General features: G+C 43.7%; 1 protein-coding gene and 1 long non-coding RNA gene across 2 annotated transcripts in view; one reads left to right on the forward strand and one right to left on the reverse strand.

The window, feature by feature from the left end:
• Positions 1 to 18811, forward strand: part of LOC119167568 (arylsulfatase B) — a 77761-nt gene extending 58950 nt beyond the window's left edge. Inside the window, exons 8-11 of the mRNA XM_037419074.2 lie at positions 7133 to 7438; positions 9916 to 10054; positions 12258 to 12603; positions 18392 to 18811. Of these exons, the coding sequence (XP_037274971.2) occupies positions 7133 to 7438; positions 9916 to 10054; positions 12258 to 12603; positions 18392 to 18556 (956 nt within the window). The 3' untranslated portion in view covers positions 18557 to 18811. The remainder of the gene's footprint in view (positions 1 to 7132; positions 7439 to 9915; positions 10055 to 12257; positions 12604 to 18391) is intronic.
• Positions 1758 to 3649, reverse strand: LOC142764815 (uncharacterized). The gene is made up of 2 exons (XR_012883903.1): positions 3557 to 3649; positions 1758 to 2523 (listed from the first exon to the last, which is right to left on the reverse strand). It is a non-coding gene; the product is annotated as an uncharacterized LOC142764815 (long non-coding RNA).
• Positions 18812 to 27306: the final 8495 nt, after the last annotated feature.

The following is a 27306-nucleotide window of genomic DNA, read 5'->3' on the forward strand; positions in this document are numbered from 1 at the left end:
TGAGGCCGTACTTCGTGTACAGCCTCGACAAAAATGACCGTAAGCACGTCGTCCCCATCCACCTTTTATTTTGCGAAAAACATGGAATTCCATAGCGCATTATAGCCTTTTCCGTAGTTGTTGATTAGCAAAGAGAATAACATACATTTCCAGCCTGTGGCCAACTACGCTTTCGACGTGTGCATGACCTTATTAACGTTGTGGTTTCTATAATGTTGGCTCACTTCAAGGGGTTACGCAAACACGTGCTGTTTAATTTCATCTTGGCGCACAATATGGCACAAATGAATACTCGTCATATTTTCAAGCGACAAATACTACAAATATAGTAATATATGGCCAATTTGAGGCCCATGCAGAGCACTCACAAACATTACGTGTGCAATGATGAAGTGACTTCCGCATGAAGCTTTAGTGTCATTTCAGCTGTCACATTATTGGATTGAAGTCTTGGTTTACATGCAACATTAAGCAGTTGCATGTATTTTGTTGCATCTTCTCGTTACGACTCAAATAAATTCATAACCTGTACAATATTTATAGGTATGCTGTCAACAAGGCCTCAATGAGAGATGTTGCGGTCCTCTTTGACATGGCCGAGTCCACTCAGTTCACTGTGACTGATAGAGTTCTTGGCTTTCTGTGCAAGATTGCTCCAGATGTCATACACTTTGGACTAGACAAAGATGCATTGGCCAGGGATTTGGAAAAAGTGAGTTTTTATATTGCCTCACATTATTTTTAGGCACAGTCATGCATATTGTCGAGGAATAATAAAACAAGCGTGAAGAAGCAGTCTTTTTGAACTTCGAGATTTTGTTTATGTCACCGAGATCAATATAATAGAAGGTACTGCATGCTTATTCTTGGAAAATCATGTCTACACAAAATGGAATCATGGCTTGGCTGATCACGCCTAATTATTTCCACTTATTAGACTGAATGCTGCAAACTGGAGTGTACATGGACATCTTTCTAGCCTTTGCGTATACAGTTATTTCTGACTTAGGAATTGCTTACTCTCTTTTCAGCTAGCAGGATTCCCAGGTGTTATAGGATGCATCGACGGGACCTACATTCCGATGCGCTGCCCGGCGAATAAAGTTAGTTCTACATATATAAACAGACACGACGAGGTGTCGATGACAATGCAGGGAATCTGCAATAGCAAAGGCAGATTTCAAGACGTTTTTACTGGACCACCAAGCAAGGTACACGACTCCCGTGTGCTGAGCTTATCAAGTATACAACAAGACTTGCCCGCACTAAGCCAGGTGAACAAGTATCACATCGTTGGAGATGCTGCATATGCTATTAGGGAGCACCTGCTTACGCCATTTGAAAATTACGGCAACAAGACACAAGATAAAAGTAGGTTCAATTATCGGCTTTCATCTACAAGGGTGGGGATAGAATATGCTTTTGCTTTATTGAAGCATAGGTTTTGCCCACTTCGATACATTGAGTTTACCAAAGTGGACAAGATCACACAGTTTATAATAGCATGCTGTGTGCTCCACAACATATGCCTGGACAGCGGTAACACTGCTGTGGAGGACCTATTGACTGAAGAAGAGAGAGAAGAAATAAGACAAGATGCACTACTACAGATCAGAGAAGAGCGCGCCGAGCTGGACCAAAACAGCAGCCACAGACTGACCGCGAAAATGCCCTGCGCCGTCTAGGCGAACTGAAAAGAAACGCTTTTATGCAGCAGCTATAGGGAGTGGTGGGAGCAGAAATCAAAGACAAGTTGATATAATGCCAAAACTAAGTTTTATTGTAGAATTTGATGTGCATACGCAGATTTGTGTACAGGGTATGCTGTGCTTTATGAGCCTGCCTTTGTTGCTAGGCCTTTAGTGCGTCGATATGCTCTTGTGTAGTTTAATTAGTTCAAGATGCTGTTCCTCTCTTCTTTTTTCTCTTACGTCCCTTTTCGATTCTCGTTCTTTGTTAATCATTTCCATTCTTTCAAAAAAAATACTGCATATGCATCATTCGGCCACCACCACTGGGACGACCAGTTTCATTGTTTTTCATTTTTTTTTCTTCGTTCATGGCCTGCTTCTTCTGCTGTCTCGTAAGCGGAGTCAAGAAGTTCGGAGCTATCGTGGTCGGTACTTTCAGAGGATGCAGTTGCACTGGTAGATGTGCTGGCTTCATCAACTGGCTTGGGTACACTCTTGTAGGTCACAGAATGCACACCGCGGAGAACTTCAGGCTCAATACTATCGTCTGCAGCTCTTATTTGGGCAAACTCTTCTTCATAAGACACTTGGCAGCGAGTATGGCCTGATGTCTTGTTGTTTGTGTCTTCAGTTTTTTTTTCTTTTCGCTATGGTGTTGAAACGCGACTCACACTGTGTAGCGGTTCTGCAGATTCCAAACATTTGAAGTATTTCTTTCGAAATGTGTTCATACATGACCCGCTTGCTCCGAAATGTTTTATCGGGCCAACCTTGCTTGCATATTTGGCATAGAGTGTTAATACAAGCCTAGTTTTTCCTTCTCCGCATGGTCCTGTTTACATTGGAAAAAATAAATGCTTGGTTATAGCACAAGTGACATTCAGATTTCGTATACTAGCAAGAAAAACTGAAGTTTGAATGGCCCTGCAAGTTTATTTTTTTTTAGGTCACTGCAGCGTTATTGTAAGCAAAAGAAAGGTGTACATGCAAGACTGCAGTAAAGGCCAAAGAAATACAGGGTTGGACTACCGCGGACATTTCTGCAAATTTTCAGATTTTGTGTAATGAAAAAAGCCAGTGGTTTGAATGGCCACACAAGGATATTTTTGATGGCACTGCAGCTATAAAATAGGTACATGAGCAAGGCGGCAGTAAACACTGAAGTCAAGGCCCGCCTGATTGAAGACAGTCTACCACAATGACAACTGGAAAAAAAAACGTAGCAGCGAGGGTTATGCTTACTCGTGCAAGGAGTACCCAAGCTATCTGCATTACCTGCGTCCACAGGCGAGACTAGGCTCGGCTCGTTACCAACGAAAAACAAAAAAATTTCATTAATACGACTTTTATAGTTGTTACAAGCGGTTATATGTAAAAGCGTATATTGCTGCACAGGACGCATTCAGCTGTGCGTATGTAGGCAATTGAAATGGCAGGTTGATCAACCGCGTAAATGACGAAGTTGAATTCAACTTGACTGATTTCAACTTGAGTGAGCAGCAGTAATGGCTGTCTACAGTACTCATGACTGATATGCGCTTCTTTCTCGAAATAATCATGTCATGTCGCGACGAATCTATTCTCTAAAAGCAATGTTGGCTCTCATCTACGCGGCTGAATCTAAATTGTCGGGATTCAAAATGTGGAATAAGTGAACCACCGTAGCTTAAAACAGCAAGTTAAAGGAGTGTTAAAAAACCAGCTCTCGATTTGACGTTAAGAAAACATGCACGTGGTGAAATACATCGGCACCGGTACAGGTGTTAACTCCACAACTTCCTGAACAACGCGCGAAAGGGCTGAATTACAGATCGAGTCATTCGCAAAACATAAGTTCATTCGCAAGTTGTTTTTACTTAACTTACCGTCATACATTGTCAGCATGAGGGACTGTGCTGGGCTCAGACGGCTGTCACTGCGTCCAGACATGTCGGAGATTGCCACTCAACTGACCGGCGACATTTGTCGATGCAGCGCAGAAATGTTTACCCGGTGGCTTCCCGCGCTCGCTGCACGGTGGCGCTACAGGCATGCTGCTCCGACATCGCCAATGTATTCGGTTGGTACGTTGCCTCTCGCGCTCGGATTGCGAGCGGCCTCTGCATCTGGCGACTCTGAGCAAGAGGACCAGAGCGGCCGCATGTATATGTATATATATATATATATATATATATATATATATATATATATATATATATATATATATATATATATATATATATATATATATATATATATATATATATATATACGGAAAGTAGTGGATACTTAAGGGCTCGTTTTTCCGTGGCTTGACCACAAGAATTATGAGATCTAACAGACAATAATTCCAAAGGAAGTATAGAGGAATTTATGAGGCGTAACTGTAATGTACATGTACATGTGAAGAAAGAGCAGTGCGTGAAAAAATAACGTGCCCGGGGCAGAAAACGACCCTGCGACCTTCAAATAACGCGTTCGATGCTCTACCGCTCAGCTACCACAGCGGCCATCCCCCCGCCCACATTATTGGGTACATATATATGTGAATTAAATGTGGCAGTGTCAGTCATCACCATCAGTAGCCAAGGCGGCGAGTGTGGCACACTCTTTATGAGCCTGTTTGGGGTCACTTAGCACGTGAACTTATTACGAGCTGGCAGCTTACCAATAGCTCACAACCTAACAGCCCCAAGCCTGCCAGTACGAGACCCTCGTTAATGAATAAGAGAATGAAGTGTATATTTGAGGGCTCGTTTTTCCGGGTTTTGGTACAATATTATGAGATCTAACAGACAATATTGCCAAGGAATGTCTAGGGGAAGCTATAGGAGAAGACCTCTTCTAGTGCGGGTGGCACTACCTTTCTATTACACGCTTCAAAGGGCAAATATACATCTAGCATGTGTAACTATCTGTTGATCGTTTGGTACCCTGTAGGCACGTTGACCTTTTATTTATAAACTACATGACATACAACGCCGTTTATAATACTAAATTTCAATTATTAGCTGGTATTCTGTCATATCGGCTCAATGCGGTCAAGCCACTTGTGCCCAATCCTGAGAGTTGTACTAGGCGCTTACAAACATAGTTCGGACAATCTGTCAGCAGTGCTGGCCCAAACATAATCTACAAAGGTTACGATCTGGTGTTCGATCCGACTTGAGATGCCGTGGTGTGTACTTGTACGCCAGAACAACAACCCTGGTCGGCAAAACTACAACTCAAACGCATCTCTGGCAATCCGTAAAGTTTTGTTCACCTCGTCTACACTTTATTACAACAATGAGAGGCTTGCGTATGGCTTAAGCGCCTGCGCTGAGATCAGTCCAAGTAATTGTGACCTGTATGAGTCAAATCCCAGCAGATTTAGGCCTAGCTTAGCGGCCGAGGCCGTCATACATTCCATCGGCTCTTCTTTGTTAATAATATGCTATGCCAAGGAATAAAAATGGCTGTACAGAAGACCCTTGCCATCGGTTAACTTGAATGAATCATTCTTTCTTGCGTACGGTGTGCGCACAAAGGGCGATGAGCATCGATGCGACGCACGTTTAGCCTTGTGGCGCAGCGCACACGGGCCACAGCCGACAGCCGCCGGGCGCACTATTCGGCACTTCGCTGACTCATACAAGGAAACAGGGGCTTGTCGTTCGGTGTGCATTCATAAAGTAACACGATGACACACTTTCGTGCACATGCAATTTGTTTTTAGCTATCGGCTGCGTAATTGCAGCTATCGGTTTACACATGCAAATCAGCACACTCTAACACGGCCGCTGCGCTATAGCATATTGTTGCTTGCGCACGAAAATACACCTAATTCAATCAACTACGCGCGTACTTATCAAGCATTAAAGTCGTTAGAAAACATCGGCGCACGTCAACTAGCACAAAAAGCGAGTAACGGTCAATGCACTCGGCAGTAAATCATCTACCTCAGGTTCTCGATAATTTTGGTATATCGTCCTTTCAATGTTGTGAATTCTGAAAGAAACTTGGCGTCTTGGCATTAGTGGCAGGTTATGTGTAGACGCCAGTAGTTTTTATGTCATGAAGACACAAGGTTTAGTTAGAAACGAAAATCGCCCGTATGCTCAAACTACGACCCATGAAGCGGAACGGCGTGCTTCCTTTCAACCAGTTTTCTTTTTTCAGCGTAATGATTGTGATACAACGTTGCATAGTGATCAAGCACTCGCCTCGTCATACGAAGGTGGCGAGTTCAAACCCAGCTGTATAAGATTTTAAAACTTTTTTATTTACAATAAGTGCTGAGATTTACCTTACTGCCGTGGCAATTTGTTTGTGTGGTAAAATAACTTTTGGCGACTCTTTAGATGTTTCCGCTGCCCCATCATGGTGGTCTGGTGGCTAAGGCACTCGACTGCTGACCCGCAGGTCGCGGGTTCAAATCCCGGCTGCGGCGGCTGCATTTCCGATGGAAGCGGAAGTGTCGTAGGTCCGTGTGCTCAGATTTGAGTGCACGTTAAAGAACCCCAGGTGGTCCAAATTTCCGGAGCCCTGCACTACGGCGTCTCTCATAATCATGTGGTGGTTTTGGGACGTTAAACTCCACAAATCAATCAGATGTTGCGCTGCTTCTGGCCTCGAAGGTGTTGGTAGTGGCGCGTCAGGAACGTTCATGACCACACAAGCATGCCATAGTTATCACTGAAAGTTATCATTGACGCATTAAACTTACTTCTGGGGCTTCTACGCTAAGAGGCATATGGCTACGAGATAGTTCAATTGCTTCGCGGCGTCTGTGGTAACTTGCAAGTGCTAGGTCAGCAAGGACGGAGTGCCAGATCCCATTCGCGCTTCATCGGCACGAGAGTTGCATAAAATAGGAACTCAATTCGAGTAGCAGAGTGTTCATAGTTTTTTTTTTTTTACTGTGAATTCAGCGAAAGATTTATTTATTCACTGATATATGGGGTTTAACATCCCAGAACCACCATTTCATTATGAAAGACGCTGTAGTGGAAGGCTCGGGAAATTTTGGTCACCTGGGGTTCTTTAACGTGCATCCAAATGTGAGCACACGGGCCTTCAGCATTTTCGCCTCCATCGCAAATGCAGCCGTCGCAGCCGGGATTCAATACCGCGACCTGCGAGTCAGCAGCCGAGTACCTTACCCACTAGACCACTGTGGCGGGGTGCATTAAACTTAAGAGTATGTTCCGCGGCCAACGTTGCCTAACTCCTCCACGGAGTTAAAGCAGTCTGGGGAGAGTAACACTGTCCTTATGCTCTTGCAGTACCCTACCCCCTCAAATTCTGTCAGTGTATGTGAAACCAACTAGCCGACGAGTTGCGTTTCAGGACTGGATTTCTTATTCAAAAGGCACACTGAAGGGTCTTTAACCTTTGCGAAGGAGGCCATAACTTTATGCAAAACGCTTTACGTTGGGTCGGCTTGCGCATCACATAGTACGCTCTCCCACCTCTTGCAGGAGCAGTCCATGAGTTGGACCGCTCAATAGGTGAGGTGCTGGCCGCATTGCAGTCCCGTGGTATGCTCGCCGACAGCGTTGTCGCGTTTACCAGTGACAACGGAGCTGCACCGGTCAAGGGAGTCACCGCTGCGAACGCCGGCTCCAATTGGCCTCTGCGCGGAGGGAAAGGAAGCGTGTGGGAAGGTAGCTTGCGGACGCCTGCAGTGTTCTGGCACGCTCGCCTGAGTGGTTCTTCGCCACGGCCACCCTCCCAGCAGATGATGCACATTGTCGACTGGGCGCCTACTTTCTACACCGCTGCAGGTACACGTGCTATTCGTGATTGGCGCTCCTGAGGTTTGCGTGGTGTATACGAGAAGAATAAGGTTAGCAATGCAGGCCAGTCGGTATATCATCGCGAGGTGATAGTGTTGCACCGCGTACAAATACACAACAGGAAAGAGGCGCTCTTTCAAGTAAACATTACTTTCATGGTTTGTTCTTTTGTCTTTTTTGTTATGTGGCAGTGGCATTGATAAACTCGAGAGACTATGCGTTCGCATAATTAGGTTCACCATTGTCCCTCGAGCTTTGTAGAGAAAGCGGTGAACCTGAACGTAAGGCTCCAGCTATTTGTAGGTTGTAGGAGACTCTTTGTGGCGCAATTTAAAACAGTCGCAGTACAAACAATTCGGGTATACCAAGTTTACATCGTAGATATATGTACGCCAGGTGGGGCAAAGGGGTGTGGCAAAGAAGACTGCCGCAGTGCTAACAAAAAACTCCTATGCTACATTCCTTATCCCGCATGTCATAATCGCATCTTTGTGTGTGTACGTGTGTATGTAAAACAGTATAGCGGTGTGTTAACCATCTTGCTTTCAATACAGTCCCTAAGGTACGGTGCGCCTGCATAATTCATGTTTTATCCCAATCAGTGAAGCACTCACGTGAGCTTGAACACACACAAAATATGCTTGTCAATTTAAATGAAACATAAATGTACCATTCACTCAAATATTGCTCAATAATTAAAGAGGCCCTGCAACGCTGTTTGAGCATGGTCAGAAAACGCTGCTGATCGGTTTTAATGGCTGTCAAGTATACACGAACCAAATATTACAGCGCAACACGTGGCCTGGAAATCAAAACAAAATTTTAAAGTTAGCAAAAAATTGTTTTCTCTCCTTCCGACAAATGACGAAAGAAGCTCAAAAATCACCAGTAGTAGGACGTCCATTATTCATTGGCTGATTTGGACATAGTGCGCTCGGTCGTTACAGGCATCGCCGCGAGAGGCAGTGACTTGTCCCAGGTGCCCACGCAATCACACTAAAAAAGCCAATATTCGAAAAAAAGTGCTCAAATTCACTAGCCACGCGTGACGTATTTTCTTTACCCATGCGATACCTCCCGGCATAGCTTCCCGTGCCTTTGTCGGCACGAAAATAGAGAGAAGGCAATTGCAGCATGTGACAAATTTTTGTAACTCCGCTCATACTGGGCGTATTCTTAAAATTTTGGCGGCGTTAAATTAGTGAGGAAGTAAGGTTTCTTCGTGAATTCATTCCACAGTGGCTTCAAAAAGCGTTTCAGGGAACTTACAAGGAGCAAATCTCGTCAGGACCAACCCTTTTCTTGGTGTCAGTTCATCACGGGATGAATCGCGGGTCTGAGACACAAAAAATAAAATTAGCAATCATCTAATATCAATAATTTTTGACAGATCAGTATAAATCATCCTGAAGAGCAAACCATTTATACTGGTTGGGAACGTGAACGTGCACGTTAAAGATTATAGGACCTAGTTTTATTGTTGAAGCTCGCTGTCTACTGTCATAGTGATTACAAAACCATTGCTATAGCCTAAACATCTGCGTATGTGAATAAAAAAGGTTTGCAATGTACAAACACAATGACAATTGTGAAGGTACAATATATAGTAGCTAGAAGCACGAACCTTTTATACAAGTGAGCGAGTCAAAAGTAGACATTTTGGACGTAAGGACAGAGCTTCGTCGTGGACTATTCATACCATTTTACGAAACTCAATTTACAATATACGGAACAATGCTCAGGTAACGTTTGTTAGACACAAAAAAGGTTCAATATCACACTAATATTGATCATGATTGTGACGGAGCAATTCAAAAAACACGTAAAAGTACGAGTCCTTTACACTAATCGGCGACTTCAAGTAAACGTTATGGAACTTATGACTTGACTTCACCCACTCGTCATCATTCACGTCGTGCAGATGCGCGTTTTTTTTTATTCCAGTACTATAGGCTGCAGTCTGATACAACCCTAGTCGCATTTCATACGAGTTTTGATATCTCCTGAAATCGGGCTCTGAAATACACCAATTGCACGTAAAAAAACATTGGTTGTTTTATTCATTTCTATAAAGGTATTATGCCCACAGCTTTCGCGTATAAACTATACCTCGAGTCAATAACTCAGAAGCTTATTAACGAATTGTAGTTATGAATACTTCTTTTATAGCTTCAGTCTGTAGTTGCCACCTCATCGTCGAGTTCATCTGTGGTTACGACACATGGCATACTGTCGTAACTATATTATTTGGGATTTCAAAATTATGCAAAAAATACCCAGTGCAATGCGTGCATTTAAAAGTGATAAAGCTTAAGCGATACCACTGGCAATTTGCAGGCGAAGGGACATCGGTGCAACGCGTACGAATACAATTTAGCAAAGTATCTAGCTTGCATAATAGCTCCTACAATTACGAAGAATCGCCTATGTGTAATTTTCTAAATTATCGCTACTTTGGTCTCAAGGAGGACAAGTTTCGGAACTGTGTGACGTAGATGGACAAGACCTGTGGGAGGCGCTTTCCTCCGGTAAAGTCACTGAACGCGGCGATGTGATTCTAGAAATTGATGGCCCAGATCTGGCATCGGCGATTATCTCTGGCAGGTGAGCACCCAAATGTTGAGAGAATAACATTTGCTTTTTCATTTTTGTTTATGAAACCGCTGGAAAAAGCCTAACCGGACTCGTGGCTAACAGTGCGCACCTTTGAAACTAGAATCACCCGGAAATGCATGCAGCGGGTTTTCCCCCCTAGTTCTAATATTTTTGTATCAATCATGGTTCCTGAGACAATACATTCCTGCATGCTGTCGCTGCGCCCGCCGCTTTCTATGGGGCATTAGCGGAGAATTATTCACTCCAGCCTTGAGCACTTTCCCTAAAATTGTTGAGAACGAATCAGCTTCTGTCCATTGGATTTCTTAGGTTGCATCTAACAAAAAATGAGGCTGCTCTCTTCACAATTGGAAATATTTCTGGCTATATTAAGCACTCACTGGGTGGAAGGTGCTGAATCCTGCGTTAACTTTGTGCTCAATCGAAGTACACCTGTGAAATGTTGCAGAAAGACCGCATCTTGCACACACACTACACATTCTTGGGGTGTAATATTTTTCTATTCTTTTTTGTGAACAAGAGTGAACGTAGATGCTTAAAACACTTCCGTACCATTCGGCGTTACGCATTTCTAATACTTGAAATCCCTTTGGAGCCACCGAAGGTCAACACCATTCTTTACCCATGCGATACCTCCCGGCATGGCTTCCCGTGCCTTTGTCGGCACGAGAATAGAGAGAAGGCAATTCTTGCCGCAAGTCGAATAGAGGCATTCTTGAATTATACTTGCCCCGCCGCGGTGGTATACTGGCTAAGGTACTCGGCTGCTGACCCGCAGGTCACTGGATTGATTCCCGGCTGCGGCCGCTGCATTTTCGATGGAGGCGAAAATGCTGTATGCCCGTGTGCTCAGATTTAGGTGCATGTTAAAGAACCCCAAGTGATCGAAATTTCTGCAGCCCCCCACCATGGCGTCCCTACTTATCAAATGATAGTTTTGAGACGTTAAATATCACACATCAACCAATAAAGCATGTGGCCTCTGAACTCGAGTTGAACGACTGAGCCCCTGTCCAACTACGCCAGCTGAATATTTACTGTGGGATGAACTGATACATATTGCGGGTCGCGACAGTGACAGCTTATCGCTTTCTTGCCGTAATAATTGACGGTAGTATGACTAAACATTCAGTAAACGGCTGTAGTTTTAGTAATCTATCGTCGCTTTGAAGCAAGGCAGTGGAAGGACCTGGAGTTTCATATTTTTCAATTCAAAAGGGCACACGCTTAGAGAAACTTTCTTGCCTTTCTGGCATCTTCATTGAGTAATGGTTGTGATATTTGTTTACCACAAAAGGATGCTGTCAAATTATTGCGCATACGTATCAAAGAAGAGCTGCATTTTCTCGCTTCTTCGTGCAGACTTGCTATAAACTCACGTTGTATTTTCGCGTCCTCGAGAAAAAGATATATACGAGACTTGTTTCACCCCTTTTAGATTTCTTAGTTTGTGCATAATTCCGACCCCTGAAGCATCGTCACGTATAGGAAAGTTTTTTTCATTATATTTATTGAATGCAACACTTCAGTCTGAATAAACAGATCTCTTAGGCGTGAATATTGCCAGATTGAGAGGTAATGTAGCATTGGCTGCAGTAGTCTAGTCAGACGTGTTGCATGTGTCCATGTGTTCGGCTTTTGCTATTGCCGACAACTCTGCAGCCGTCGTTAGAGTCATTACCACGTCTTTAAAATTTTATTTATCAGTCATTACGACAATAAGTAATGATTACTGAATATTTCGCACCATAATGGTGGACGGGGTGCAGTAAAAAATTGTGTTTAAGCGTCCATATTACTGAAAGGATAGCTTCTGCGTCTAAGGGACTACTATGAACAGTGATTGAAAAAAGTAGTTAATGCTAGTAGACCATATCAACAGATGCACATTGTGGGCGTCTTCTACGGCCCCTATATTACACTTACCGTCTGCAGCCGATGCCGTAAACTGTTGTTCATTGGAACCCCGTTCAGTGCAGAACGAAAGTGTGTTTTGTGTGCATTCACATGGGTGAGGGACATTTTACGCCGCATTTATTTTGCATTTAGTGATGCACACAGCAATCACTTTTTCTCCAAGAAGTCTATAATGATATTCTCCATTTTAAAGGAGTACCTCCATCACATCGATGAAATATGTTATGAATCGATTCAAAAGTTTTCTTTATTTCATGTATTTTTCCATCCACAGTTTCAAGCTCGTTCATCGTCCGGAGTCGGGAACTAATGAAATTCTTGACAGACAATGGCCCCCACCGAAAGGCAGTCCCCGAGAAGAACTCGACCTGGACTCGCTCATGGAATCATCCGATGCCTGGCGAGCGCTACAGCAAAACTCCTTTGATAACGATCATAGCAATCGCACTGAACTCAAGAAGAACTGGCACAACGATTTGATTATCGAATGCAACAGCGACGAAGTATCGGAAGGTGACCAGCCTGTCGGGAAGCACTTCGACCCTCACGATACCGTCTTCTTGTTCGACGTATTCAACGATCCGTGCGAGCTGAAAAACCTCGCTTCGACTGAGTCTCAGGTATGAAATCTATGCCAATGATTTGCCAATGAGTAGAATTCATTGCTATTGTGAAATACAAGCTGAGTGTCCTGGTTTGTATGTCATTACTAATTTAAGGTAGCACAGCAAAAGCCATGAGCCTTTCATGCTGCTTGGACTAGAAAAAGGAGCCTCCCCAGTTCTTGCACGAGGATCACAGTGTCTTTGAGTACATTTTGAATTTGAAGCATAGCTACCACACCTAATGAAACATAAAAAGGAAACACGGAACATAGAAAATAAAATCGAAAGACGTTCCAATTTGTCTATGGCTTTATTGAAGTTTACCAGGAAATTAGCAACCGAGCCTATCTAGACTTTGAACGTGTCGTCTTAGTCACCTGAACCATCGGTATTACCTCCATTATCCCAAATCTAAAAAAGTACTGACACCTTTTTTTGAGGGCGAGTTTGTTCTGCCATTCAAATCTCTATTATACAGAGATCGCTCTGAGGAAGTGTGAAGCTAATCAAGTGCGCGTAAGATATTTTATTTTGATGATAGAGTCAAATTTTTCTTAGCGATCCTATCGACATCAACACTAGCTTGACGTCAGGCTACAGTACCAATTTTTGTGACTTCATGCCGCAGCCTGGCAAGTTAGGAAGACGTCAGGCACCAAAAAAGAGCAAATGGCCGCCTATGGTCGCTATCATCCAGCGAACCTGTGAGGCGAGCGAGCAGAGTCTAGAGCATAGTGCGCCCTCGTGAGTACAGAATATACACGGCTCAGAGGGCAAGGGAGTTATTCGATTTGAATCCATCGCCATGGTAGCAATGCTTTGCCCTGCGAAGTCTTGCGCTAGTGAACCGAGGGATAGGGGCAAGTTCCACGAATTTCCATCTGATCTGGTGCTGAGACAAGCATGGGTCGACTTCGTGTGCCGTGGCCGAGGTGGAGACTGGGCGCTGAAAAAGCGGAGTTTGTTCTGTTCACTCCACTTCACTGCAGTAGTGTACACGTACACCATGCAGTTGACCGCCGATTTCAGATTCTCAGCAAAGCAACAGACTACAACTTAGCCACAGGTGGCTGGAGATACGTCACGATAACTGGCGCTTGTACATACGAACGCTTGGTGGCGCTGCTCACACCAGGTCGTGACGTCAGGGTACAGTAGAAGCTGAAACTAGCTTTTAAGAACACCACGTAAAAAATTTTCAGGGCGCACTCACGCTAACCGGTACATTTTTTAGGCTCTTGGGGCCTTGGCCTACCGTTTGACGCAAAAAACCGATAACCGCAAAATTTCATTCAGTACTCCTTTAACTCAGAGTCACATTTCAGTGTATACTAAGAGACCTCCTTCAGTATAATCTTTTTTTACATCGCATTATGAAATAAGAAAACTTGATTTGATTTAATAGCTTGAAAAACCCTTGTGGTCGAAGATGCTCGTGGCTGCTATACGCTCAGAGCGAAATTTGAGAAAGTAATGTGCAAGCCACAAAAGCAACCCTCAATGGAAGCCGTACCTGGGCGGCGGTAACCTACTCACGGTGGTTAGAGTTATTGAACACCACTGACCGACCAGAGGGAGATACACCACGCGTCTTCTCTTTTCCATTTGCTGGCTGCAGTTTTCGTGGGGCGAGCGTAGATTGGGAACGCGCAGTTATGGTCAGAGAGTACTAGAACCGTTTCTAGCAGACTCTAGTTACACGAAGAAGTCGAGCGTCACAGAGTAATACTGGCATGTAGGGATGCTATGAGCGAGGCCGGCATTGGGCTAAGGTCACCGCCTAGCTTTGTGTTAATGCGTCTACAAAACTGCTCTTTCCACCTGTTCGTATTGTGCCGAGTTTGGCGCCATAAAGAAAGTGGTCGTAGGTTTCACGGTCATGATGCATTACTTCATTTCAGGAAGAGCACTTTGAGAAGACAAAGCCAGACATAAAACATGTGTTTGTAAAGCCTACAAATTATGCGGCAATGATTCTGTGGATAGCGTGTTCGGCACCTTCTGTGTCGGACCCAGATGTTATAAGTTTGACTCACACTGACCCTACTTCTTTAGAAGCGAAGCATCTTTTTGACTAGCCTCTGTAACACCGCCTCTGCCAAAGAAAACAACGCGCACTGCAGGTGTTGGTGTGGTGCAAAGTAAGTCACGCCGCTGCTGCGCGTTGACGTAACGCTCCGCTTGCAGTGCGCACTGACGTCACTCTATCCCTCATCTTCCGTGCACTTGCCACGGCCCCCGCAGGTCACATCATCTGTACGCACTCAACCGCCACTCGCTACACCGTTGACTTTTCGGTTCACGCGCACTAAATCTGACGTGAGCCCAACGTGCGCGTTAAAACATGTCTGTACGTGTCACCTACAAGGCCTATGCCAGCCATCGCTTCAAGCTAATCTTCAAGTGCTCACCGCAGCAACCGCGTTAGCGCCGTTCAACTCTTGACGCCCCCCGCACACAACGCTGCTTCTTCGGTAGTCACGGGAGCTTTGGGAGTCACGAAGGGCTTGGTCAGAACAGAGGGAAACGTGGACTCTCTGTAGCAGTGCACGGAGAACCTGCTGCAGGGTGTTAGAGCGGTTATCACGACCATTGAGACAGAATAAATTTTACAGACATAAAAAATTGAGCAGTCGGCTTTCGCATTTACTGGAGTCAAAGCAGTTGCTATTGATAAAGTGGATGGGCCAGAGGCTTAATCCTAATCTTCAGGGAAAGATTGCAGATATACACACGCAAATTGAAGACCATGTTAAAACTTGTCGAGGCAGCAGTGGGATGAAATTTATAACTTTGTCAATAAACAAATGTGAACGAGAGGTAGCTGGAATTTTTTAAAACACCTGTTTGATGAGTATGGCACAAAATCTAATCAAAGGGGGCTTCACTAGAATACTCCCTCTTGCTCTAAAATCCTGGTCGGCAGCTGAGCTTTGAGGCAGCTTGCTAAGAAGTATGTATACCGCTAGCAGCCGATTCCTACGTGTAGGCCTATTCGAGATATAGGGGAATACCTTGTCCCCATTTGAATGAACCCTTCGTCATCAGTGATGTGAGGCGTGCCCTGCACGAACTCAATGGCCGATCAGCACCAGATTTGGGTAAAATCACCAACCAAGTGCTTCAAAGTTTGGAAGAAGACTGTTGAATTTCTTACTGATGAGATTAATAGGATTTGGAAGGGAGGTGATATCCTGGAGCAATGTAAGTTGGCCACAGTGATTCCCATTCCAAGCTAGGTAAACCAGCAAGCTTGGATAATCAGCGCCCCACCTTTATTACGTCATGCGTGGGAAAGGCATCGGAACAATCCAGAACCGACTTGTTGTTTACATAGAGCAAAAGATCTTTCTCCTCACTACTTAGTTGGCTTTAGGGCAGACCTGTCTACCCAAGATGTCATGATAACTATTAAGACTCAAGTTTTAGATAATCAGACCAGTAACATCCGGGCGATCTTAGGCTTGGATCTGAAAGAAGCGCTTGATTGTGTCTCTCATGGTTTTATTTTGGATGCGATCTCTAATCTCAACCTAGCTTCCTAATTTCACGCGTTTGTAACATCCTTCCTGAGTCGTCGAACCGGCATCCTTACAGTTGGAAATCTAGAATCGGATGAGCAAGTGTTGGGACATAGGGGCACCGCACATACATCTGTTTTATCACCCTTACTGTTTAACCCAGTGATGGCTGGTCTCTCGAGACAGCTTTCTGGAATTCCAGATGTTGGTCGACACAATTTATGCTAATGCATCACTGCCTCCTCTACACCATTTGATGTAGAGGAGGCAGTGATGGCACTGTAGAGGCTACCCTGAAAGGGGCGGTCGACGCTACAGAGTTTTCTAGAGGAGGCAGCCCTTTTCTGCTCTCCGGAAAAGTCTGAGCTTTTCCTCTATAACCCGGTCAAGAAGGGCCGTTGACCGCGTGGCTGAGTGCCACCCCTAGAGACAGACATCCACGTACCAAAAGTGGACCATTAATTCCTAAAGTCGCTTCCTTTCGGGCATTAACTATGCCGCTAGAAGCAAAGAGAACAAATAACATCTCGATCCAAAGGTCAGCGAAAAAGACAGAAAGTCTTATTAAACTCATAAGCTGGTTAGCTTATCGAAGTGCAGGATTATCAGAGAACAACTTGGTCAGGCTTTTACACGGTTTTCTGCTGTGCCACTTTGAATACGTTGCGGCAATGCACGTTTGGAAGGGAGCGGGAAGAGACAAGCTCATTGCAATGATTAAGAGCGTGGTAGAGAATGTGCTGAGGCTCCCCAGCTACACCCACACAGATCATCTCCTGCAGTTAGGAATTCACAGTACCTAAGAATAAATCGAAGAAGCGCAAGAAATAACATAGGTAATTATGCCCTCTGGCTTTTTTAAAAGCAGGCAGAATGATTTTAGCGGATATAGGTACCACACCAGCTCAGGTTGAGGCTAACTACCAAGGGTTGATGAGGCACAAGAAGGAGCGTATCATTTTCTTGGTTGCCCTGGCAAACATGCATCCCAATGAAATTTTGGAAAGAGGAGAGTGTGCGCTCAGGTGCTTCTCTAGCAAGTTGCGAATATCGACGGGTGTGCCTGTTTCTTTGATGCGGCGCATTATGATGACCATAGGAACCGATTTACGGTCGTGGCAATCAACCACAAAAGGGTTACCAATAATATGGCGTCGGTATCCGCCAAAGCTGACAATGAAGCCAAGCAGGTTTCCATTGACTTGGCTCTCTGAGGTAGCCGTCATGTGAAGGTTTTTAGCAATGCTATAGCCGCCATTTGTGCTTTCAGTGTTGGAGCTGTGTGGACATAGGTCATCAACATACTCGGTGAGAAGTTCCTTAGAGCCCTTACCTTTACATGGTTCCCAGCTCATATGGTAAACATGGGCAGAAGGAATATTATTTCAATGAGCTGGTCCATTCCAGGGTGCGGGAGTAAGCAATCTGCACCCATGGAGGACATAGGGTCGACCTGGAGATTTGGTAAACAGGAGTGAGCCAACTACATGCAATGAAATTACCTAGTATTTCTGTATGCATAAGAGAAACTTTCCGTCTCCACATGGAAAGATAAACAGATGTAGGTACTGACATTGTAATTATTTCAAAAAGAAAGGTACCCTAACACTGACTTTCTCGACAAGGTTTATCCTGAGGTTTATTTAACTCTTGTACGAATTGTGGTGGTTTCGCCTCCTTACACCACATGATCTTGGGGTGCCCATCGGTACGCGGTACCGATACCACATCGTCCGGCAAGTGGGAATCCGCTCTGCAGGGTCTGGCCATGACATCACAACTCTGGGCTGTCCTATAGGGCCCTCGATGCGGCGGTAGGTCTCGGCCTTACTTTCCCGTCGTGATATCGGCCCGCCGTGTTCTATGCCGCACACCTTCGGAATTTTAGATTATTGTTTTCCCTAACCAAACCAATCAGTATAGCATCGAGAAGCAGCCGGCCAGAAAAATAGATACGTAGATATAAATGATCGAAGTTCCTGCGCTCAGCGAATCGATACGTTCCATTTAATAAGTCAGTTTTCACTTAATCCTCAATCAAGTGTTAATTGACTCACTTCATTTTGGCCGTCACTGCCAATTCACAGAGTCGAAATTTCATTGAAAGGTTCGTCCATTATGCACGCGCGTGTGTTAAACTTAGAGCGACACAAACACGTATACCTAGTCAAAGCACGTACCAAACGCACATGTCAAAACTCGGAGTGCAAATTGTTTCACAGTCTTTTGTAGAAAGAGGTCTTGCGAAAATGTAAATTGCGATGCACATCATTTTCTTACAGTTGCGCGACAGGCTGCTGAAAAAGCTGGCCACATACCGGGCTCACTTACCAAGCAACCACGTAAGCGGCGAGAGGGATGAACGTGGTTATCCGGAGATCCATGACTGCACGTGGTCAACCTGGCTGGATGTCGAGCCAACGGAAACCCAGTGCTGTTCATGCTGATGGTCACCGTTGCACAAGAGATATCAATCGTGCTTTTCCTTTTAAAGGAAGGTGTAAAATATGCGTACAATTTTATCCTATAACTCCCACGTTGTGATGTTTAAAGGTATATGCTCTACAAATAGATGCGTTAGTTCTTCTGTATGCATTGACAGCCGCTATAAATTGCATGCTGTGTTTTTGTTCACAACTGCGTGCTCAAGACAGGCTGATCATATTATGCCAGTGGGCGATGACTATCCCAGCGTTGTTGTTTATTATGGCTAATAATAATAATAATAATAATAATAATAATAATAATAATAATAATAATAATAATAATAATAATAATAATAATAATAATAATAATAATAATAATAATAATAATAATAATGGTAATATTATGCATAATATTATTAAATATTATTATTATTATTATTGTTATTATTATTATTATTATTATTATTATTATTATTATTATTATTATTATTATTATTATTATTATTATTATTATTATTATTATTATTATTATTATTATTATTATCATTATTATTATTATTTTTATTATTATTATTATTTCATTATGACTATTGCTTCAGGAGCATTACACGGTGAATTCACCTTTGTTTCGGCCATGTAAAAGTATTCAAATGTGTGTAGGCATGCAGAAAGTACCGGAAACAACCGTGTTGGTATGGCCGTGAACGCGAAACGTTTCTTGGCAGCGGATTTTCTTTTCACTACTTGTGAAAGACACCAAGATGTCTGAACTCACAGCAAATCACCCAAAAAGAGCCTGACTTTGCAATCTTTTCACCGAATCCAAAGTAAACCAAACAACGCCTAAGCTACCTATTTAAGGTTTGTCAATAGACCTTTATTTGGGTGTGTGATGTGACGTCACTGTCATGCGTGCAACGCCACCGGTCAGCAAAACACCAATAGTGCTGACTTAGCATGATGTAGTGGCTCATTGCTTAGGACGCATTGTTTTGTTTTCTTGTTCGTCATATCCCTGTGAGCTTAGTCAACGGCTCTGCCAATACGAAGTAGAATAGTTATTTTATGTTTGTGTGCATGAAATATAAATAGCAGAGCTGGCATGTAAACAAGTTGTAGGCATCAAATGCAGTGCCAAAACCATGCAAGGATTTTGTATAGAGACAATCTGAGTTCATATGAATAAAATTTATTGATCCAAGGGTTATTTCGGTGCCCGGGGCTAAGCTTATAGAGGTATAAATTTTGGTGAATATACTTAGAGGCCCTCCGCGACGGCACGGGCCCGCTGGGCTGCTCACTCCTGGTCCTCGGGGGCATCGCTGAGGAGGGTGAATCGCCATCGCTAGTAAGGTGCCTCGCCTCAGAGTTGTTGTGCTTAATATAGCGAAACTGCTTAGCGGTTTATCACGAGCGCCGTAAGAAGGAGGTTAGTTTAATTTTCGCCGGTATTTGTTACTCTAACGTGAGACTTCGCGAGAAGTGTTTCCTTACTTTTTTCGCAATCATACTTGCACAAGCTAATTCCACGAAAAGAGAATCCTGTTGCTCGAAATATATTCGATATTCACGGAGCAATCTCAACAAGCAGCTTACTACGTAGTTAGCAGTTGACTACTTTTGAACAACCTAAATAGCTTTGCAGAAGAACGCACGGTTGGTACAACGTCAGAGACCACGCAGCACAGCTTTGCTGAGCAAGATTAAGAACCAGGATTTTTCACGTAAGTTTGAAGTGCGAACAACATTACCCTGGAATTTAGTTAAGTCATGGGAGGGTTTACATAAGGAAATATGCAAAGTCCAACGAGTTCAAGTTCAAGCTTACTGTTACCAATTTCCTGAGCAAATGAGACTACAAGAGGCAAGTGAGTGAGTGGTTGGCGATTTGCACAGGAATGTATAGCAAGGTGGCAACACGAGGACATACGGACAGACCATCTTGCACATAAATAACGCCATTCAGATGCACTGCGTCAAGTGCTAACTTACGCCTGAACGTAGGAAACAGTTCATGCGCTTTATTCCACAAGACACCCTAACAGTACCTCACTGAGTGAAGCTTTCTTTTTCAAGTATGACAGTGAAATCACTCGGCCATTCGCATAATCTGTCATATTTGACACAAACCTGGATCTTTTCTAATACACTTACAAGTAATCCAGCATATTTTGTATACCTTCCTGTTTGTCTATTTTATGATAACAGCTAGGCAAATATTTTTTTTTGTTGCTTTGTTACGTTTCATGCATTAGAGGCTTACCCGGCTCGCTACCTACCCCAACGGGCATTGTCACCACCAGCAACTAAACCAACAATGTATGTCAATGGAGATATTAAATTCAGTCATAGGGGCTACTGCACAACCAACACGTTTTAGAACTCCTTAGATTTCTCAAATATTACCAGAATCTAACATGATAAAGCAAATACTTTCGTAATGTACATCTTATATACGTATTCTTTTCAGTGCCTACCTACAATGTACAATGTTTCATTTCAGCAAAGTTAACAACCTTGTTTCACGGAAACGCCGGTGTCGGCGTTGTTGTTCGTGGGCAAGAATTGAGTGTTGTTTATGTACAAAATAAATAACGAGGAAATAAAATAGGTAATAAAAAGGCTAATTGTGCGAGACTCGAATAAAAAATTAATCGTTCCACCGTTGAGCCTAGACATTGCTTTTGTTTTTGCTTGAGCCTTCTTCCGAAAAATTGCTTTGTCGTGTAGTAAGAAAAGTCTTCTTAACACCTGTGGTGTTACCTGACAAAAGCATAGTGTTACGCCAAGCTTCGACGCGTGAGAATAGCACTACGAGTTGGTCTTTCAAGGGTATATTCAATACAAAGCGCTCAGTGATATTTATTGCCCGGTATCGGCAAGAGCATCTACAAAGTAAGCAGCTGCGTAGATTTGCGTGTTGCCAAACAGATGCGTAGTGTGCCCTTCGCTCAGTCGCAAAAAAACAACAACAAACGAATAAGGTGCAGTGGAAACTACGCAACTTTACTTGCAGTAAGCAATTAAGCATGGTTTGCAGCAGCCAAAGTTACAAGCAGAGACGTTTGTCTATATTGCGGCGAAGTCGAGGCGTCTGACGAGAGCCGTAGTCAGGTCACCAATTGGGAAGGTGGTGCTCGCGGAGTCCGATTACGATGTTGCGTTCTCCTCTTGTAGGCGAAGCTTATAGGTTCTCCCCTTATAGTTACAGTTCAAATGGCTCAGATATTTTTTGCGGGCATCGCTAATTTCTGTCTAGGACTTGCAGTGTCTCGCAAATAGAAAAAGCAGTAGCCCATGTACTAAGGGAATCGGTGGTGTTCGAAGTATGCCGAAGAAAGGTGCGTGGCGTTCAATAATTTTATTGAGCAATATTTTACGAAATGAGGCTACAATATGTACAAATACCCTAAGCACTTACATCTGTTAAACAGGCGCACTTGGTTTACATAACCAGTTGTTTACAGTTGCGTAACGGGGCGAGCAACAAGGTGGCCAGTAACAACACCAGTGAGTGTGCGGTATATTGTCTGCCGTGATCTTGGGGTCGCAGCTACGCCGGACACACTAGTCGCTGCCTGAATGACAACCTGCGTCAACCCCTTAACTCTGCTAGGAAAGAGGCAGGTGGTTTCCTAGCAATGTGGTGGAAGTGCGGTGGACTCCTATTCAACAGGTGCTCAATTGTGGGAACAATCGGGAATCATCTTACTCGAGAGATTGCAGAAGAGCGGAGAAAGGATTGGTGGGGGGGGGGGCACATTAGCTTGCCGTTGAGCGTGCTTTCAGATCAATAATTTGATTTTTCTTGCATCCGTGATGTTGCCTATGTATATTTTGTAACTTCTGCGCACCAGATGTACTCACGTGCTGCTATGGAAGTTACACTGTTGAAAGTAGCACTATGTGTGTGCGTGTGTGCTCCGTCATTGTGTAATCGTCTCTAGTGTAGTTTTGCCGTTCATAAAAATCAAATACCGCCATTCCCATATTGCCACCTTCGTAGAAACTCAACCCGCTTTCAGAAGCTGCTTTTTTGTGTACGCCTCTCCGAAAGATGCGCGTTGTGAATGATATTTAGCACCATATACCACCAAACCAATCATGCAACGACAGCAAGGCCTTATATTTATTGCCGTGCAGTATCACACAAAAAGTAATGTGAACCACGTAAGAGATTATGCTGATAACGTTTGCTCTTCTCTCGCATAACTATCATCATACCGTGAAAGTCAAGAACCGCACTTAGAAGAACGATGTGGGAAGAAGAAAATAAAGCTCTTGAATAACCTTACTTGCAAAGAAGATCCTAGTTTTCTTGTCTCTCTCCGCTGAGATCAGGCTGTAGTACACTTTGTGAAGTGAGGCATTTCGTGCCAAACTTTACAGCACTGTTCTTTAAAAAAACTGCGCTTAGGATGAAATTACTTAACATAGCCTGTACTCATTCTCTAGTGTAACAGTCAGCAGAAGCAGCAATAACATGAATGTTTACTGATAAAAACATTTCGTCTCTACAGCGGCTGGCACGTAGAAGCGTGAATCGCACCGGTGTCAGTAGTGGGTGCGCAATCACGCTACAACGCACAGCGTATACGTATCATTTTCTATGTGCCAGGTGGCCTATAGGTCTTGGAGAGAACCTTATATTTCGGTTATAGTGCAGAACAGAAACTAAAAATTATTCTGATGTGTCTGGAAGCCACGGCTTCTAGGCGCACATCAGATTGCGAGCCTGCTACGCTACTGCGACGCGACGCTGGTATAAGGCACCTAAACGTTTATTTCTTCATGGCATAAGTATGTGATCTGTCTTTAGATTTTAAATTTCAGGCACGCAGACTTGAGTGCCGGCGCACGTTCGACAACCAAACAGGCTGTAGTTGACCTGTTTGTTTCGTGCCTTGTGAGAGAGATACAGAGGGAGAAAGAGAGCACTTTATTTAAAAGCAGAGAATTTAGCTGGCGTGTGTATATCGCTGACTTGCTACTCTGCGTGGGGAAGGGTATTGATGATTGAGGAACAAGGAGAGAGATAGAGAAAAAATATAAAAAATTTTAATGGAAAGAAAAACGTAAATATACAGACATTTTCTTGTCTCTTAGGCGGGGATGTGTGCTGACAAAGTGACCTATGACAAGTTATCAAGGTGCCACTATAGTTTTATTGCTTACTGATATTGCCTAAATACGTGAATAAAAGCGCCATGGCATGCCTCTGTTGCGTGAAGTAGGGGAAATGGCCCAAGAAACAATCAACTGATAAACCTCGTTTGGTTAACAGATGCATGAAGGGTTCAAGGAGCGCAGGCTCATCGGCATATGCTCGGCACTCAAACAAGATGTGTTCTACAGTTTATATGGAGCCACATTTGTTGCAGTATGGACGTTTTACTTGATCGAAGCAGTACTGTACGTTGTTTCTATAAGCACTGCTCCACCGGAGACAATGTTTAAGAGTTTCAAGGTGCTCAGATATTCGAGATGCAGTCTAGTTCTCAAATGTGGGTCGATAGAGTGGAGTAAAACATAATGATGCGTCGAGAGCCTCTTTTTTTCTTCAGAAGCAAGCGTTTTAGCCAGCTGGGAAGCATCTTATGTAGTGAAATATGTTCGCCTGTAATTTTCCTTTTGAAATACTTTGCAAGCTGCTTCATCTACTTCTTCATTTGCCAGTATGCCGCAATGAGCCGGTATCCATTGAAATGTGATAGCGTGACCTGCGGTAATAGCTAAGTGGTGCAAGTACACTATATCAAATGAAATACGATGATAATATGCTTTCTTCAGGATGCCGAACAGTATTTGTAGTGCTCCCTGAGAGTCGGGGAAGATCACCCATCTGTGCGGCGTTTGACGCAGGATGCAGATGATGCTTCTTCCATTCCATGAAATTCTGCTGCTGTTGATGATGTCCTGCGTTGTAGCCAATAGGATAGACTTTGTCTTGTAGAGGGGACATGGAGGCCATATGACGAAATATCCTGATTAGTTGAGGCGTCAGTATAAAAATGAAAATGCCGAGTGTAATGCTGGGCTGAGTAGAAGAGAGTATTCTGCAACAGTGCGGTCAGTGCAAAACGTCTCTTGCTTCATTGATGCCTGGTACACAGGCATCAATGTTGAAAGCGTCCAGAGACGAAATCATGAAGGCATTACCTTCTTCCGCTGTCTAATAGCAGTAAGTTGCTACATTTGTACAGCTTGGCCCAATGCTGAATTGCTATTGGTAAAATATGCGCAGTACAGAAAATGCTTGTTCCTACGTATGGCATGGCGGAAATAAGGGCCGAATATATTATCTTGGGTTCAGATGACATCTAGCAGGAGACATCCTGCTTCCGCTACAGTTACTGAGGCTGATGAGATCTTCAGAAGACCTGGGCCGATCCGTAGGCAATTGTTTTGTGCGGCTTATAAAGTTCTCTTGTTTGCTGGTGATAATCGGTAAAGCACCGGTAGGAAATAACGCAAGGTTCCTTCGACGTGCGCTTTCTTAAGCAAGACCATTGATCTGCACACACATGCCCATTGTATTCCCGCCATGAATTTAAAGAGTTGTGATGCTGCATCTATTCTCGCTAGAAGTTTCTTCACCTGAGGAGACCAGGAGAGACTCCTGTCATTGATTATTCCAAGAAATTGCTGAGACCATACATAGGTTAGTGGCTGGCCACCCAGGAGGAGTGGATATTTGGTCATTGCCTTTCTCGTGAGAGCTATGGCTGTACTCTTTTCTGAAAAAAAATGCGTATCCTTGGGAGCCAAATACATAAAGAGGTTCCGTAAAGCTCTTTGAAGGCATTGTATGGTAACAAAACGCGAAATTGGAGCCCTCCGGATAGAGATGTTGTCGGCGTAAACTGTAGTGCGCACTCCTCGCGGCAACATGTTCGTTACATGTATCAGGGTGATGTCAAAAATAACTAAGCACTTCACCCTGGGGTACGCCCTTTTCCACTGCGTAGAACTGCGTTTGACTATCTGAAGTGCACATATATATGTTGCATTCTTGTAAATAGCTCTCAATCTATTTTTAAAGTCTTACTCGAAGGCCAAGAATGCAAGAATGGTATGGTGAAAGATGGAGTCAAAAGCTGCTTTGATGACGAGAAAGGTAGGTATTGGGATGCGTCCAGCAAAGAGGGCCTCTTCGAGTGAAGAGACGAGGGTGATGACATAATCGGTTGCTGATCTGCCTCAGCGGAATCTGTTTAATTCTTCGACAAATTTGTCGTGGCTTTCTAGAAGCCAAGTTAGTCGTTTGCGAACCATCCGCTCCATAAGCTTGCCAACGCAACTCAGCTGGGCGATGAGCCGGAAAAAGGCGTAGCTTGTTGGCTGCTTTGCAGGTTTCAAAATGGGGATATTTTAGCGAGTTACCTTTCTGCGAGAACCAGGCACCAAAATAGCATTCAACTTAAATTAGGGACAACGCCGCGAGCAATGGAAAGGCTAATAAAAGTTATACCCTCAAGAGACAAAAGGACAGCAAAGTGAGGTGCTATATCCTTATGCCGTGCTTTTATATTGTTTTATATTGTAGTTTAAATCAAGAAGAAGTGGATGTGGGACAGGAACGAACTGCATAGATGGGATAATCACTCATTAAGGGCAACTGACTGCATTCCCAGAGGAGAAAACCAACTAAAAGAAGAAAGTTATGTGGGTGGCCAATAAGGTTACAAGTTCGCAGGTATAACGTGGTAGTAAAAATCCAAGACCGGGTAATGGGAGAGGCCTTTGCCCAGCAGTGCATGTAGTCTGGCTCATGGTGATGATGATAAATATAGGTACGGCACTGCACCTCGAGCAATAAAATAACAAGCCCATACTTTGCTTGGAATGATCATCTTTTAGTTTTAAAAAGGGTTACATAACATGGAATTATTAAGTATGAATTCGTCTTCCCAGAAAAATCTAGGAACTAATCAGCTTCTCTGTGCCAGCTGAAAAGCATCTGATGAATTCGCAAACCCTTATGAATATTACGCCCGCTAGTTTTTTTTTATTTTTCAAATATTTTCCTAAATATAAAGGATACTTCTGAATCTTTAAAAAAACCCAGCATCGCGCGTACAAAGCAAAATTACACTAAAACTTCTAACTAACGTTGGTATTTGTTGGATGTGTTCAGTACTAACGCAAGCAGTATTTTTAATAATTAACCACTCTTGATAACTCCGCGTAGTATTTACACAATGCCATTCTTTAAAACAGACCAACGTTCAGAATAAAAATGAGTGCTGAGCAACCAATTTTTTCAAATGATAGTACGGACGTCACAAGGAAGCTTCGGTCACATTAACCTGGGAGTCCACCAGCTGTGGCTTTGCCATTCGTTGTGAACGAAGCAAAAGCGTGGATAACGAAACGCTAATTAAAACAAAAGTGCCACCATGGTCAGTCCCTGCACTTGTTTTTCCAGACCACATTCAGAGCAGCTGTTACCTTGAGCTGAGCACAGGTGCAATGCCGAGCGCATGCGTCAGACGAAAGTAGAAAGATCTAGCCTAATATCCGGAAAACACTCCAAAACACATTGATTTCCGCAAAACTTAAGTGACAAAAATTCTGCCAGCAACCACAATAACTTAAAAATACACCTCCAATTAAAGATTGGACCACCTAAGCGTGCAAACAAACGTTACAGTGGAAGCACCAAGGAAACTAAAACATAGAGAGTGTTTACGCGCACAACCTCCGGGAGGAAGCATACAGCCAGCGTTCCGTTCAGTGGAAGCGCCCCTCAGAGCTCTGATCACTGTTTT

Source organism: Rhipicephalus microplus, chromosome 6 (genome assembly GCF_043290135.1).
Source record: "Rhipicephalus microplus isolate Deutch F79 chromosome 6, USDA_Rmic, whole genome shotgun sequence".
NCBI lineage: Eukaryota > Metazoa > Arthropoda > Arachnida > Ixodida > Ixodidae > Rhipicephalus > Rhipicephalus microplus.